Source organism: Ambystoma mexicanum, chromosome 1p (assembly GCF_040938575.1).
Source record: "Ambystoma mexicanum isolate Mex_15411 chromosome 1p, UKY_AmexF1_1, whole genome shotgun sequence".
Lineage (NCBI taxonomy): Eukaryota > Metazoa > Chordata > Amphibia > Caudata > Ambystomatidae > Ambystoma > Ambystoma mexicanum.
The window spans coordinates 832,671,998-832,689,208 of record NC_090921.1 but is presented as its reverse complement, the minus strand read 5'-3'; the positions used below and the strand labels follow the sequence as shown (position 1 = coordinate 832,689,208).

The 17,211-nt window shown below is 45.4% G+C and overlaps 1 protein-coding gene across 1 annotated transcript in view; it reads right to left on the bottom strand.

Annotated features, from left to right (window-relative positions):
• The window catches only part of ITGA10 (integrin subunit alpha 10), a 610,846-nt gene that overhangs the window by 248,954 nt on the left and 344,681 nt on the right, over positions 1-17,211 (bottom strand). Inside the window, exon 8 of the mRNA XM_069652761.1 lies at positions 5,182-5,332. Coding sequence (XP_069508862.1) covers positions 5,182-5,332 — 151 coding nt within the window. The remainder of the gene's footprint in view (positions 1-5,181; positions 5,333-17,211) is intronic.

Here is a 17,211-nt window from a genome sequence, read left to right as displayed (position 1 = left end):
AATATAGCTTATTTGTAACAGCTCTACACCACTCTTCCTTTAGCACCACAAACAACCTAAATTGTCTCTGTCAGAACCACCTTGTAGCACTCTTTCAACTTCCAACTGGTCTACTTCCATTCCAGGCCTATAATCTCGGTTCACACCTGGTTTACTCCCATGCCAGGCCTACTTCTTCAAAGGTTTGCCATCAAGGTATAATACCCTGCCTGAACAGCGTTTCACAACGAGTGCTTTTGTGGTTAAGAACAACTGACAGGAGGTTCGCAACAGCATCACAGTATTTAACAAATTGCAGCTTCAAAACTGTCAACAACTCTTCAGCGAAAGCAAGATTCACATTGGTGCTCTTTAATACTCTTCTGAAAAAGATACTCCTCTCCTTCTGGATATCTTTTCCCAGAAGGGCAGCCGTTTTCCCCACTCTTGTTTCCCCACTACACAAGTAACCAAGGACTGGCAGGGATACGGTCTCTTCCTGCTTCTCCCTTGGTTTTGGAAATGTGGGTTTATCCCAGCTTGTACCATCTGCTGTACAAAATATGGGCAACACATTTCAGAGCTTATAGACCTTGCATTAGCCTCCTTCCGCTGTTGGCAATATTGGCTAGATTGCATTTGCCTTGGTTTCAGTCTCTCTTGGCTTGGGTAATGCTTGTAGGCATTAACTCGGAACAAAGTCGCTCCCTCTGGTTGTTGGGTTTTTCACACTCACACTTTTAAGGTTACAGTAATTTGATTTTGTTATAATAGTTTTTTTACTGCTTTTTCCTAGTTCTGTATTCACAATTAACCTGGGAACCACATTCACTCACACGCAAGCTCTGCTTCTGTTCCTTTGCAATAGTTCTGTATTCAAAACCGTTCTCTGTACTACTTTTACTTCCACTCAAGCGTTGCTCACTCGCCGAACACCTGCTTCAGACATGCGAGCGTGGACAGAGCGTTCAGGGGTCACTGCCAGCTTGTGTACTCACTGGGTAAGACGTGCGCTTCCATTGCCTTTGACGCTTAGAGGACTTCTGCTGCTTTGGCTCCTCGCCACCTGGAAAACTGCTTCTGTTTGTCTGCCTTTGCCCACGCCACCTACAATTTGCGCTTCTCTTGCTCCCGAGGCCCTCTGGTGCACGTCTGCCACTGCAGACAGCCTCTAGGCCCTTGGGTTCACGCCGGCCACCTGAGACAGCCTCCTCCGTGCTTCCCGCTGTGCAGCCTCTGCAGATCAGGTCACCAGAAGGCAAGCTTCACTCCTGCACGTTTCCCGCTTCGTGACCTCTGCACTTCAGATTTCTGGAGACACAGACCCTCCTAGGACCGGCAGCTGATATCTGCCAAACAGTGGTTCTGGCGTCTTCTCTCTCCTCCAGCATCTGCCTGGGCTGCCAGCATGGACCACACTGCTTCTGCTTCTTGCTTCCTTTGCTCTTCTTCAACAACTCCAACTTCAGCTTTACTAGGGCCTGCATTTGAAGGGCCCATTCAAGCTTTTCTGTCTCCCTCAGTAGTGGGTCATCTGCATTAATGAGTTGCCTGCTCCTGCAAAATTGTCCCTTTTCAGCCCTCTTCTTCGTCCCAGTACTTAGGGAATTATGGCACTTGAAGTCCCTAATGGAACATTAAGCTTTCTTATTTCTGTTGCTTTACAATAAGCCATTAGAAGAGTTGGGCTTCAGGAAAGTTAAACAAGGGGGTGTCCCATTCTTCCTGACATGCTTCCCCCCTCATGTGATCCTTCTGCAGAACACCACCCCCAATGTCGTGATCAGGAAGTGTCTGCCTTTCCCTTGCCACATGAGAAAGGTCACAAACCAGGTTTTCTGGGGGAATCTTTGCTGATTCATCACATTTCTCTCTTGCTTTGGTAACAATCCATTTTCACAAGTTGTTGTTTGGCAGCGTGGGCCGAGCTGAATAGCCGTCTATTGAGGAGTGCACTATAAGGAATACAGTTTAGTGAGAGTAAAGCTCTGTGCCCTCAAGGGCGCAACCCACGAGATTAAGGTTTTCATAACTTTAACTAAACATCAGTAAACTTATGACAATTATTTTCCCACAAATTGCGTCACTTGTGTCGTTTTTTACGTGTACATAGGGGAGGAGGTGCGGCTATATAATTTCAGTCAAAGAGGGCAAAAAAAGACCTCAAGTGACTGGTCGCTGTGCTTTGGCCTCTTTAAAATGAACATATCAGGCTAGATATGTGGGCCCTGATGGCAGACATGTCCCCCTGGCTGGTTATGCCTGGGATAACTAAATGAAAGGGTCTGTGCTGGGTCAAATCTTGCACAAGTGATGATGATGATGACTGTTTGGCATGGGCTGCCTTTTAATGTGAAATGTTTGGGGGCGAGTGTGCTACGTACGAAAATTGGCACCTGGAACTTGATGGCGGTGGATGGACCTGTGGATGTTCTCTGATGTATCTTGAATCCTCAATCTGTAAAATAAGTGAACTTAAACTCAAACAAGTGGCTGCAACGTGATTATTTCAACATGTTACTGCAGCCTATCAGCTATTTGCTGTTACTCTCAAAAGGGAAAAGAGGAGAAGAAAAGAAAATCCCTTCACATGGTGAACACACCACTTTAGCACTTTAGGTCATTTACCCTTCAGCACTTTGCTAGTATCGCAGGACAGTAAGTAGGTCACCTGCAAAGTGCAGAAGAGCCACTAATTGCCACCTGGATAACAGATTAACTCCTGGGAGGTGGGACATATCATTAAGGTAAACTAGAAAAGAGGTAGACATTGACACAAGCACCTTCGTAGCCAGGATTGTTTTATAAGTGGGGCCCAAAGCTAATGTAATTAGGCCCACTCGGCAGGAAGCCCAGAGTGGGAAGGAGACTTGTTCTCTCCGTCCCCACATAAAGAATTCAGGAGTGACCAAACTTAGCGAGGGAGCCCATATCAACCAATGAAGGTTCAGGGGGTTCTCCCCCAGGAACATTTTTAAAATAAGGAATTAAAATGGTGCATTTTGCAGCACACTTCCTGTGAAAAATTTGGTAAAACAGCCTCACAGTTTAGAATCTGTTTTGTAGGGTAGGACATGACAAAAATTCCTGTAGATGCCATGTCGCTAACAATGCACAGGAGCATTTTCCAGTTGCCCACGAGAATTTTCATGCGTGGATCACATTTTAGCCCACTGTGCCAGGTTGCCTTCGCCCGCTATAGGCCAGTATTCTGCTAGTGTCAAAATCATTTTTATGCTGATTGTGCCCATAATTGTCCATGCTGGTGCACCTATATTTGCCAGAATTCCTACCGAAGAATGTACTCATGTTTGCTTGCCTGTAATGCCAGTAAGGATACTATAAGAAAACATGTTCATGCTGGCTCTGCCCATGTATGCCAGTGTCCCCACTTAACGCCAATACAAAATATCATTCCACATTTAGAAAACATGTCCTTGCTGGCTTCACACTTGCCCTCCCCTGTCCTATGTAAGAACTCTTATCATGTTGACTTTGCCCTTAATAGCAGTAAAAAAGGTATGCCACAGTACAAAAACACGTACTTGCTGGCTGAACAAAGGTCCTCCTCCCATATAAGAACTCTCATTATGCTGTATTTGCCCGTAATACCCATCAAAAATGCCATGCCACAGTAAAAAAACAAATCCTTGCTGTCTGCACAAATGCCCTTCCACACCATGTAAGAACACTCATCATGTTGCCTTTGACCTTGACATTAGTAAAAAAAAATGTAATTCCACCGTAAAAAGCATGTCCTTGCTGGTTGCCCTCTGCTCCCCCATGCAAGACCCTTAATGCAAATAAAATAAAGCCATTCTACAGTATGAAAATATCCAATTGTGCAGACATTTTAGTACGTGTGCCCCACCCTAGCATTGCTTGCATGTAGCAACACTCAACACGTTGTCTTTGTTTTGCCCAAATAGGCCAGTAAAACATGCCATGCCCCTGTAAGAAAATGTCTATGCACCTGACACACACACATATTCACTCACCATCAGAGGGCCCATACAACTTCTCTCTCAGTCCATATCACGACCATCAGAACATTCACACTGCATTCTCATTCACACACGCACTCACACCCATTCACACTGAATTCATTCATACGTGCACAGTTACAGTCACCTTGCATAATACATACCTACAAACGACCCCTTCATATGCACGCCCCTTACATACATACAATCCTCACACACATAAATACACAAAGAGAAAACATTTTTTTTTCTTAACCTGTTTCTCTCTAGACTCAACATGACGCTGCCTCGTCAGCTGTTCCCCAGTCCTCCGGTGCCCACGCTCAACGTAAACAGGGACCAGGAGGAAGAGCTTCCGGTTCCTGACGTGTGCAGTGGTGCCGGAGCGTGACTCCTGCAGCTCAGCTGCCGACAGTCACAGTTTTGGGAAGGCCTTGCCCCTGAAAGCTAGCAAGGTGCACAAAGACAACATGGAGGCCTTCTGACAGCAGGTTAGAGCAAGAAAGCGTGTCACAAACTGGTTTGGCAGAAAAGGGTTACACTCACACCCTACAATGGTGTTTATACAATGTACAGTGTACTTTTGGCCAAACAAAAGTTTTACCAGGGTTGAAGTCATAAACATAAAAATGACTCACATTCACAAATCACAATTCGCTTTCGTTCGCAACAGCCTGTTAGCAGGGGGTTCGTGTTAAGAGAAAATATGCGAAAAACTGCATTTTAACCCACCGTAGGCCAGTAACATTGAATAAAACACCCAACTGAACTATGCATTGCCATTGAAGCGCCCACATTGACCCACAAAATCACCCTTGTGGGTATGTCGTGTCAGCCCACCTGGAATTCCCTAAGGGGCAAGAATGATCCTGATTGTTACCAATAAGGTAACGTTCACTGCGTCCCCTGAAGGGTCCCTTCACTGCGGACTCTAGTGTGATCCTGCACAAAGCCCATCTGCAAGCGGACGCTCAAGGTAGGGAAAATTGCATGTTTTACACAGTGCTTAAGAAAGAAATACATATTATGAAAGAATCACAATCTGGGAAGACGTGTTCTTCCCGGAGAAAGTTGCTGAGATTGCAATTGTTGTTCGGGTGGGTGTGGTGGCGGGCCCAGGGATTCCCTCTGTGTAAACTGTATGTCTGATTGGTATGGCTATATACTCGGCTCGTAAGGGTTACTTTGCGCAAAGTGAGAGTGAATTCTGCCCACTTACCGCAATGGCGTATCGAGTGATATGGCGCTTCTCGCACTCGGCCAGTGCAAGCGAGAGCTCCTCCCCGTCGTGGGATTCCCCATCGGTCACGACAATCATCAGTTTTGTGGCACCTTCCCTGCCTCCTCTTTCATGGCTGAAGGCTTCCGTGCTACATGGGAAAGAGGAAAGAAGGTGTAAGTTTGTTGAGTTATCGCCATTTTGTTTTTTTGTTGCCATAGGAGTATAAGGTTTGCACCAGTGATGATTGTGGCTTCTCCAAATGGGTTATCAGATTCTGGCAGGGGGTGCAGGCTTATTGAAATCCCACTCGTGGCAGACCAACCCACCCACACACTACTCCCTAGCACCCCATTAGCTACCCTACGGCCCCAAAAATCCAGCTTAATGGAGTCTTAATGGTTTGTGCCCTTGCTTGGAATTCTGCAGCAACCCGCCATAGTTTCCCTAGAGACAAACTTGCAACCATCCCTTACCCTAGCCATCCCTGACAACTATACTATCCTCAGAGTAGACAGACCTAACGCTCGAGGAGGTGGTGTAGCCCTCATCTTCAAGTCCTCACTCGATGTCAGACTAGGCTCCTCTCCTCCACTCAAATCATGTGAACACCTCACAGTTAAACTACAAACCTCCCCGAAGAGTTCGATCACTATACACATAATCTACAGACCCCCGGGCCCACCTGGCTCTTTTGAGGAAGACATCACCTCCCTAGTAGCCGAAAGCTCCAAACCTTCAGCTCAAATAATTATACTGGGAGACTTCAATCTTGGGTTTAATGACCCTCATGACTCCCCCGCCACTGCCCTGGCCGCGGCATTAGAGGAGCATGGCCTCCTTCAACTCTGCTCTAAACCCACCCACTCGAAAGGCAGAATCCTTGACTGGGTTACCGCCCTCAATTGCAACATTACCCTAAAGGACCCTGTACAACTCATCTGGACGGATCACCACTTCCTCCCCCTTGACATTAATATAAACAACTTAGTGCACAAAAAGCCTATTATTGCTCCGGCCTGCCAAACTAGGAAAAAGAGCAACATTACAGCTGAAGCCTTAATGCCTCTGGTGACCCCCATTCTGAACGCCCTACCAACCACAACTGACTTAAACTTGATGGTCAACGCCTATAATGACTCCATGGCTAAAGCTATCGACACCATTGCCCCACTAAAAATGCGTAAAGGGAAACCTAAAGCGCACCTGAATACATGGTACACCCCAGAGCTCAAACTTCTCCGACTACAAAAAAGCAAACTGGAATCACTATGGAAATCGGTGCCTTCAGCAGACAATAGAACTAACCTCACCAACTTCTCCACCCACTACAAAAATGAGATCACGCGTGCTAAGAAAGAATCTCTTAATTCCAGGATTTCACAGGCAGGCTCCAGCACAAAAGAGCTCTTTAACATCTTAAAGGAATTAGAAAACCCCACTCCTCCTGAAGATACCTGCACAAAGGATAAACCTTGGTGCACAGGGATCCAGAACGCCCTTGCCAACAAAATCTCAGGGCTCCAAACTAAAATTGAAAACAAACGGCAACAGCTCACTCACGACCCCTCCTCCAGACCCACCCATCCCCCACTCACCGCCTCTAGTTCAGGCTTCACCTTCAAAAAGGTTACCACACTTGAAGTACAAAAAATTATAGCATCCTTGAAACCCTCGAACTGCAAGGGGGATAGCTGCCCCGCACAGATAATCAAGGATGCTGCCAGGGATCTCTCCCCCTTCATCACCAAATTAATAAACTTGTCTTTTTCTAACAATATGGTCCCAAGTAATCTGAAACAATCCTGGGTCCTACCCTTGCTAAAAAAACAGACCCTCGACCCTAACATACCCACAAATTATAGACCCATTACCACTGTCCCATTCTTACTAAAGATCCTTGACAGAGTGGCCTATTTACAAATTCAGGATTACCTTGAAACTAACCGATTACTAGGTACTCGCCAATCTGGCTTTCGTCCCCAACATGGGACGGAAACGGCCCTTGTTGATCTCAAGAGCCAGATAGACGAAATCAAAGATAAAGGGAGGGCTGCTATCCTGCTTCTCCTCGACCTTTCCGCTGCCTTTGACCTGGTTGACCACAAAATCCTGTGCAACCACCTATCATCGGCAGCACACTTCTCCCACTCGGCGGTCACATGGATCCAATCCTTCCTGGACAATAGGACCATGCGAGTCTTCTCACCCATTGCAGCAGCCGACCCTATTCCCATTACCTGCGGTGTCCCACAAGGATCGTGTGTTTCACCCACCTTGTATAATATATTCACTAAGCCCCTATTCGATAAACTGGACCATCTGGGTGTCACCTACACTAACTACGCAGATGACACCCAGATACTCCTCACTTTATCAGGCAACCACAACACGGACGCCAACCGGATCGGTGAAGTCTTCTCCATCGTTCAGGCATGGATGGCCACACATGGCCTCTGCCTGAACGATGACAAGACCGAACTGCTCCTTGTCGGCTCACCCAACACTATCCGGAATCTCAGCCCGAGCTACTCTAGTTTCATCATTGACGGCAACACCATTCCCACTGCCAAAAGTGTAAAAACTCTTGGTTTCTATCTCGACACTAACACCAACCTCGCCAAACAAATCAATATGACCGCCTCAGCCACTGCTTACACTGGGAAACTAATCAGAGCCTGCAGACCTCTGATATCCCCCAACAATTGCCTTACTCTAGCCAGAGCACTTATACAATCCAAACTGGATTATTGCAACAGCCTGTATGTAGGTGCCAATAAAACGGTTGTTAACAAACTACAAGTTCTACAAAATAATGCACTCCGTGCCGCCCTTAATATTCCCAGAAGAGAACACATCTCAGCCACTAGAATCACATGCAAATGGCTCTCCATCCAACAAAAAATAAACCTAAAAACTATCTGCCTCACCTACAAAGCTCTTAACCACCTGGCCCCACCTTATTTAACCGATAAATTCATCTTAAGACAGAATATTAGAACCACCAGATCCTCTAATACACTACAACTGACAGTGCCCAAATACTCCCTCAAAAGAGCCGGCGGATCCAGTTTCCCAGTTCTAGCTGCACAATTATGGAACACTATCCCATCGGACATCAAATCTACCCCTACATTTCAACCTTTCAGAACTAAGATCATCACCTGGTTACTTAACAATTAACTAGCACCGTATGTATGTATGTCACTCATTCTACTATAACTGCTGTCATAACCGATGTTGTAACTATACTTACATTGCACAATTGTACAAATGTTCCTACCTATGCCTGTAACTTGATGCTCAAGCGCCCATATACCTCTGGGTCAGGTGCGCTATACAAAATAAATAAACAAACAAACAAAACCGCTGCCAATGTAAACACTTATTAAGAAGGGCATCCCTTGGCTCTGGCTTATTAGCAGTCAATTTGGGGACTCCATTAAGGCATACTGGGGCTCATAGAGGCCTTCCCTGGGTATGGTACTTAGCCGAGCTCCCCCTTTCGCAAATGCTATGGGCCCCAGTCTCTGCCCCTTTTGGGCAGAGCATGTCCATAGGGGTAGATCCCTGGCCTGCTAATAGGAAAATAGTTTGCCTTGAGTTTGGAACCCCGCAGCAATCACTTGTCTTGGCTTTCAAATGGTGGTACATGATCTCCAAGCTGTCAGATTGTGGTGGGCGGCATTCACTTCTCGGGTGGTTGTGGGCAAGAAGACCTGGGCTGAGGGGCATTCTGGGGGCTGGGTCTTAAGCCCCATGTCAGCAGATGTAATTACCGGGGCATCCTCGATCTCCTTCTCCCCTCCAATGGGCTTCTAACAATAGTTGCAACAATTTGGTAATGTTCACCAGCAAGGATTACACCTAGACACCCAGGATGAGTGTGTGACCTCACTGGTTGGATCTGTGGTCATGTTCCTGCCATGGAGGGTTGCAGAGCCTAGTGGTTTGGGGGTGATGTTGCCCAGAGTGGCATTAGGCGGAGAAAGGAGCTACCTCCCAAACTCATAGACGACAGATGGTCACTCCAGGCGCAAATTCTATGTAAAACTCATCTGATAAGATTTTTTAAGTGTTGTTTATTGTGAGCTGGACCTAACCTATGTATGCCTGTAATTATGATAAGTTCCTTTATCTGTTAGATGCGATAGCCGCTTTTCATATTATGTTTTATTGTTACACGATAATCTATGGACACGCGCCCACACCTCTTTGTATGTTTTTATTTCGAATTTACTCATTATGGAAATGTTCTAGGGGCATACGATTCTTGGTGGATATATGCCCATATGTTTTTGGATGTTTTTTTACTAGACTCTATTCACCGTACAAGTATTTTATTTTATGATCGGTTCTGTCTTAGTTTTTATGTGTAGGTTTTATTTGATTCTTCAAGTGCAGGTCACATTGTTCGCTCTCTTTCCGTTTCGATAACCTATTGTTTTTTCAAATTTTGCGAAAAGTTCAAATTGTCAACTAAAACGTAATACATAAATTAATAAATAAATATGAATTTCACTTGATGAATTTTACATAACTGATGATTGTATTGTCTTAGGAATTAGCATTTTTACATTATTGTTATTATGATACACACTGCCTCTATTGTAAGTTACATTACTTTTCCCGTACTGGTGCTCTATTTTCAATTACAAGTTGTTTGTTGAAAGAACACTGTGCACTTCCTAAAGGGCCCTTTCGAGCTGCGCCATTTCTGGCACCGCCGGATGCACCCAGAACTATTACCCAAGTGTCCATTAACAGTGAACACTTGTGTGCTGCTGCTCTATCTATCACGTGTCCAGGTGGATTCGAGAAACACAAACAACGGCTAACTCAAAACTCAGGAAACCATATGCCGTGCTCCCACGGTTGTTTGTCCGCGTTGGACGCTGGAGCTCAGCTTCCATTACTATGTCAGCAAGATGGCAGGGTGCCTGGTCACGCGTGCTGCGTCATTGCTTTCAGAGCAGAGAGGGCAAGCGATTTAAGGCTGAAGCACTTCTTTCTTTTCCAAACTTTTGCTTCGGGCCCTTCTTGGGGTGTTTCATGTTCCTCTTGGCATGAGACCTTAATATTAGGCCCAAAGTAAGATGAAAACATCGTTTCAATAGGCGCCCAGGTTTATAGACTCCTTAGGGAGGGCCGCAGCCCAGGCCACAAATTCTTTCCCAGCAGCCCACCATGATATACATGAAAGATCGATTGTTCTGATTGTTCAACATTTTGAACATCTTCAAGCAAGTCTCCTATAAAAAAGCCTTTTTCTGGAGCCCTCGTCTGGTCTGCTATAAGACCACAGCGGCTCAGCCGCCTGGCACAGGGGGAGTTTGCTTGTCATATCTAAGTCGTCAGTGATATGAACCTATCCCACATAGGGGCAGTGGTAGTTGGAACATTCTTTTATTGGAGGGTTTAAATGTTTCCTTTCAGAGACCTTTCTACTTCCCTGCATTTCGCTATGGTCTGTTCTAGTCTGCTGTCTTTTCTGGGTGTGTGTTCATTCTGTAGGGGGTGGGTGTTGCTCTTTCGTTTTCGTCCCGTTATGAGTTGAAGAGCCAGGTTTTTAGGAGTCTTCTGAATTTTAGATGGTTCACATTTCTCTGGGGAGGGAGTTCCAAAGTTTAGCAGAAATGCAGGAGAAAACTGACCCACCAAGGATTTTCCTCGTGTATGGTTTAGGTTTTAGGTCGATGTCGTCACTGGATCTGAGTGTTCTGGTTCGGCTGGTAAACACTGATTTTCTTTTGTATGAATTCTGCTCCCTGGCCATAGATTTCTCTGTATGTTATGCACATTGTTTTGAAGGTAATTTGTTATTTGACTGGCAGCCAACCTAGCATCTTAAGCGCTGGAGTGATGTGGTCCCTCCGTGAGAGTTTGAGAAGTCTGGCAGCTGCGTTCTGTATGTGTTGCAGTGTCTTCAGTAAGTACACCGGCATTCCAAGGTATAGGCTGTTGGCGTAGTCTATCCTGGACATGATGAGGGAGATGATGGCTAGTGTTTTGTGAGTGAAGGAGAGGAATGGTAGAATCCTTTTGATTGTGTGTAGGTGCAAGAAGCATTTCTTGATTATCGTGTTTACTTGCAGTTCTATAGTCAGCTTGTTGTCCATTAGGATTCCAAGGTTTTTGACAATTTTGGATGGTGTGGGTGCTGTTCCTAGTTCTGTGGGCCATGGGATGTACTTGTTGCTTCCACGGTTTTTGGATATAATCATGATTTCCATTTTGCCCGTGTTGACTTTGCAGCTGTTAGTGTTCATCCATTCGTAGAGTTCTTTGAGACAGCCTGTTAGCGTTGAGTTCTCCTCTTGTGCATCTTCGATTTTTTAGATGATTTGGGTGTTGTCTGCGTAGTTGTAGCAAGTGAAGCTGTATCTTTTGATGAGGATGATTAGTCGGGTTATGTGAATGTTGAAGAGGAGTGGGGATAGGGAGGATCCTTGTGGTACTCCACAGGTGGATTCCCGCTGTGTGGATTTCAATGGTTTTATCCATACGGTTTCTATTCTTTCAGACTAGAATGATTTAATCTGAGCAGCACAGTGTCAGTGATCCCTATTTCTTCCAGTCTCTTGGCGAGGATGTTGAGGCTGACTGTGTCAAATTCTGCAGAGAAGTTGAGTAGTATCAGTGCTGAGTTTGTGTCGGAGTCTACATTGGTCTTTAGGTCGTCCCAAATAGAGAGAAGTGCTGTCTCTGTCCCTCTCATGACTCTGAAGCCGACTTGTGCTTGGTGCAATAGTTGGTGGTTTCCTACATGTTCCAGTGTTTCTTCATAGACATAGGTCTCTAATCATTTTGCCGGGTAGGGGATGTTTGATATTGGTCTGTAGTTAGAGGGGTCTTCCACATCGCTCGTTGTATCCTTGAGGAGTGGTTTGATGTATGCAGATTTGAAAGCCTGCAGTACTCTCCCTGGCGAGAGTGGTAGGTTGAAGAGCTTTATGTGGTATCCTGAAGGTGTGCACTGTGTAAGGATCAAATTCTAGATGTCAGGTTGGCAGTGGTCCATTGGGAGCCTGCTTTATTGCTTTGTTTCACCAGTTTGAGGAATTTCTCTTTTGACCTTTTCGTGAAGCTTTGCAGTTTGTTTTGTGGTTCCAGGGTAGGTAGAGGATGGTGCACGGTCTGGTACATTGGTATACTTTGTATTATGCAATGTATATTGGTGATTTTATTTTTAAAGTGGTCTGCAAGAACATCACATCGTTTTTGTGAAGGTACCAGTGTGTTATTGCATCCAGGGGGATTTCTCATATCATTTACTATGTTGAATATAGTTCTTTCTGGGTGTTGGTGACTTTTGTGATTTGGATGTCGTAGTATTTTTTCTGGCTTTGAGAGTTTCATAGTTGTATGCTCGGATTTGTTTTTCATAATTTATTCTTTTGGCTTGGTTGTACTTTTTCCTTCATTCTAGTTCAAGTTTCCTGTTTGTTTTTTCATTGTATTGAGCTGAGGTGTAAACCATCTTGTCGCTGCTTTCTTTCATGATGGGATGAAGGGTTTTTCTGGGGATATGATGTCTATAATTTCGGCAATCCATACTTGGATTAGGTCTGCTTTTTCATCTAGGTCAGTTCTGTGCAGGGTTATGCTGAATGGTTTTGAGGATTCCAGTTGTTCTTTTAAGTTACTGCTTTTAATGGTATTCCAGTTTCCTTTTTCAGACAGAGGGGAACCATTGGGGTTGTTTGGGTGCTTTGGTTGGTAGTTGGATTGTGAACGGTATGATGATGTGGTCGCTCCAAAGTATTTGTATTGGTGGCACAGTTGAGATCAGTTTTTTGTTGGCGAAGATTGTGTCGAGAGTGTGTCCTGCTGTGTGTGTCGCTCCTTTCACCATCTGTCATAGTTGAATTTTTTCGAGCTGCTTAATTAGTGAATTTTGTGAGTTTGCATTCTCCTCTTCAAACCATATGTTGAAGTCCCAATTAATTAGAAGTTGATCATGTTTGATGGCCAGGTTTGTGATGGTTTCTGTGAAGGTATCTACGAAGGTAGCGTCATAGGTCGGTGGTCTATAGATGAGTATGAATGTGAGATCTGTTTTTGAGTCCGCTGTCAGGTGAAGGATGAGGGATTCACAGTTCTGATGTTCAGCGGATCAACTGGTTTTATTTTCAGGTGTTCTTTTTAGGCTACTGCAAGTCCTCCTCCTCTTCTTCCTTTTCTGTTTACCTTTGTGCATTTGAAGTTATCGGGTAGTGTAATGTGACTTTGTAGTTGTCAAGTAACCAGGTTTCTGTGATGGATATGATGTCAATTCCACCAGCGTACAGTAGATCATAGATCTCTGCAGCATGTTTGGACACTGATATTGCGTTGATTAGATTGCAGTTCATTTTTTTATTTATAGTGCCTTGTTTTGTTCTTGGTTTCTTCTTATGGTGGTCTTGTTGGCGAGTTTCCTCATTACTCTCAGGATGTGGATTGTGTTCAGTATGGTTTGTTTTGTCATTGAATAGATCGGCAAGGTTTGTATTGGGTTCCTGACTTCATTTTTTGGTTCCTCTTCTGTAACGCGTTGCTGATGCTGTCGGTCCCCTACAGGTTTGGTGATATACGGAGTGACAATGCTGTTTTCCTTATTTCTTCGTCTGGATGTTTCTGCTCATTTCCTATGCAGTCCTGGCATCTTGCTGGAGTGTCTGGCATTGTTGGTGGTCGTAAGTTGCTCTGATGGGTGGGTCGTCACGAGGTATGGTGTTAAGTATAATATCTTGTTTTAGAGTTTGTTCTATTTTCTGTCATGCTTATGGGTGTGTGTTCTATTGCTGTGTCTGTGTTAGTTGGCGTGTTGGCATGTTATGGTTCCATTTGGTTTATTCTTTCTCCCAGTTTTCTCTCGCATCATCCCGTTCTGTGTCATGGCATATTCTGGTCCTTCTTCTAGTCAATGGAGTTTGTGTTATTGTGTTTGGGTCGCAGGGGCTGTCAACCACGTGCAACTCTTTTCTAGTTTCTTTGCAGTTTTAGTGGTTTGTGGTTATTGTCAGGGGCATGGTGGGGGGATTTTACAGTCTGTTGGCTAGCGGATTGGGTTGAGGGGGGATCCAAAGAGGCAGAGCGGTGGTGGTTCCTGAGTGCGTGCCTTAGGTGGCCTTATCCTTTATGCTGTCTATGCGAAGACTACACTTCTCTTGTTACTAGACTGTTGGGGGTTTGTGGCTACATTTATAATTTTCTACTTTTGTGGCTACCTTAGCTACCCCAAGCAACACCTAGATTCTGAGCACAGTAGAGGTGGTGGAAAACCTAAAGTTGTGGCCCCTTACTATGCGAAGATCTAGTTCTGAAGTTGTTGTTTCACTCGGAGCATAACTGCAATGCTAGGGAGAGGCTAGAGCTGAAGTCAGCAGAGGTGGGGGAGCACCCAGAGTTGGAACATGGTGCTGGATGGAGGGGGCAATGCTTAAGTTCCTGGATAAGGCGAGAAACACCTAACTTGCAAATACAACAGCAAATTCTAACACCTAGATTCGAGATTCCTGGATAAAGGGAGAAATGCCTAAATTGCAATCACAACGGCAAATGCAAAAACCTAGATTCTAGATTCCTAAAAAAGCTTGTCTAGAGGGCGAGATATGGCTAACTAACACAAATGGCCTAAATGCTAGATATGGCTAACTAACACAATCGGCCTAAATGCCAGATTTGGCTGACTAACACAATTGTCCTAAATGCAAGATATGGCTAACTAACACAATTGGCTTAAATGCCAGATCTGGATAACTAACACAATTGCCCTAAATGCCAGATACGGCTAACATAGAACCATGGGCTACGTGCATCAGACTGCAAGCTATTAGGTAATGAGAGTGGTGGGACAGTTTACTGGGGAGCAGTAATGGCTGTGCCCCCTACCCGGACCACGCTTACCTTGTCAGTCGCTGCTGGTTGACGGCTATGCTACACGGTCCACAGGCGACCACGAGCAAACACGATCTGGAGCTGCTTCTTCTGTAGCTGCCTTCTGCTTTTTGTCCCTCTGCCAACTGCCCCGGCTAAGGATGCCCTAGGAGTCTTCCAGAAGAGGTGTTCCAGTTCATGATGTAAGGTCACAAGGCCCAATCACAGGGTGGTGTGGGGCAGGGAGGCAGGAACCAAGGGAAAACACCAAGTGAGGGGAGAGGGTAGTTGGAGACGATGAGAAAACGCGCACACAGGGCCTAAAAGAATTAAGTTTGTTCAAAGCAAATGAAATACGGGTCACATTGGCCCAGCGAATCAGCTCGTCCCTGTGCCACACAGCAATCAATTGGCTGGGGGAATCCTACAGGGTCTGTACCTTGATGGGTACAGGGTGGTGTGCAGCGGGGGATGGGAGAGGAGCAACCAAGGGAAAACATCAAGCGAGGGGAGAGGGGATTGGGGGGCAATGAGATAATGTGCATACAGCGCCTAAAACAACAAAGTGTGTTAAAAGCACCAAAATACGGGTTGCACTGGCTCAGTGACTCAGCTCATGCCAGTGGCATGCAGCAATAAAGTGGATGGGGGAATCCTGCAGGGTTTGTACCCTCGCAATGTACCTTCTGGGCGGCCTGGAGGCCCAATCACAGGGTGCCAATACCCCAACGTAAAAATATACTCCAGTTGGCTTTGCCAGTAAACATTCCACACATAAAAAGAAAGCATGTCCAGACTGGCTTTGCCATTGAAGCCAGTATGGCCGAAATAAGAGCGCTCATCGTATTGGCTTTGCCTTTGATGCCAAGTAAAAATGCCATGTCACAGTAAGAAAACATGACCAGATTGGCTGCACCAGAGTATTCAGTATAGCCATGAAAACGCCCTCATCATGTTTGATTTACCTTTGATGCCGAGTACAAAATGCCATGCTACAGTAAGAAAATATATCCAGACTGGCTTCAACAATGTAGGCCAATGTAGCCACAAAATAGCACTTATGTTTGTTTTACCACTGATGCACAATAAACTATGCCATACCACAGTAAAAAAAAAAAGATATCCAGACTGGTTGCTGTGCAAATGAACCCCGCCCCTCAAATCAGAGGCCACCGGCCGGGCACAAACACAAGCACATGTACATTCATACAGCATACAATCGCTCATTCACTTGTTCACCCATACAGTGTACATACACTCTCTCATTCACACACACAAGCACCCGTACAGCATACACTCGCTCATTCACTTGCACTCATTCACACGCATACCCATACAGCAAATGCATACACTCATTCACACGCACCCATACAACATACACTCTCTCATTCACACATACGCTTACAGACACAAACCTCGACATACACAGAAGCATTTTACTTTTTTCCTACAGCCCTGGACTCTGCTCAGCCTCCCCCTGCATGCCACGAAGGCCCTCCATCTCCCACGCAGCACATGCTTGGTGGTGCCAGAGCACCTCCCTCATGCTACCCCAGATATATGGCTTAGAAATCATGTGGCTGAAGGCAGACTTGGTTAATGCATTTGTTTTATCACAAAAACACTTTCCCACCCTCGATTAAGCAATTAACTCTCAGAAGACTGCTTAAAACAACACTGGCAGGCCCTATACAGCATTCTGTGTGATGGGGTTGGGTGGTCAATGGGTGGATAAAAAGCCAAACAACACCCGCAAGCTGTGTTTGCCACCTCACATCCCACCATCCTCCGCAAATGCAGTAGCGGTTATACTGTAATTTCTTCCTACACTATATCCAGAACACGTTTGATAAGTCTACAGTTGCTAATGTTGCACAAGAAGGAGCCTGCCAGAAGGGAACAGCCTCTTCTGCGGTAATGTTGATGTTTTCCTAGCGGGTGAGTTTTTTCAGCACTCTATAACTGAGTCACATACCTTATCTGCAACCCATACTGAGGTGCTACCCAAAAGGAATCCTGCATTCATTACCCTAATCCTCTCACCCAGAAATCCTGGCCCACGCCACACCAAGCCTGACTGCCGCATGCTGCGAAAGGATATGAAACCAGAGCTCGCCCCACTTTCCTAATATAAAAGAATCCCCCTGCCTTATATCTGCAACAAAACCA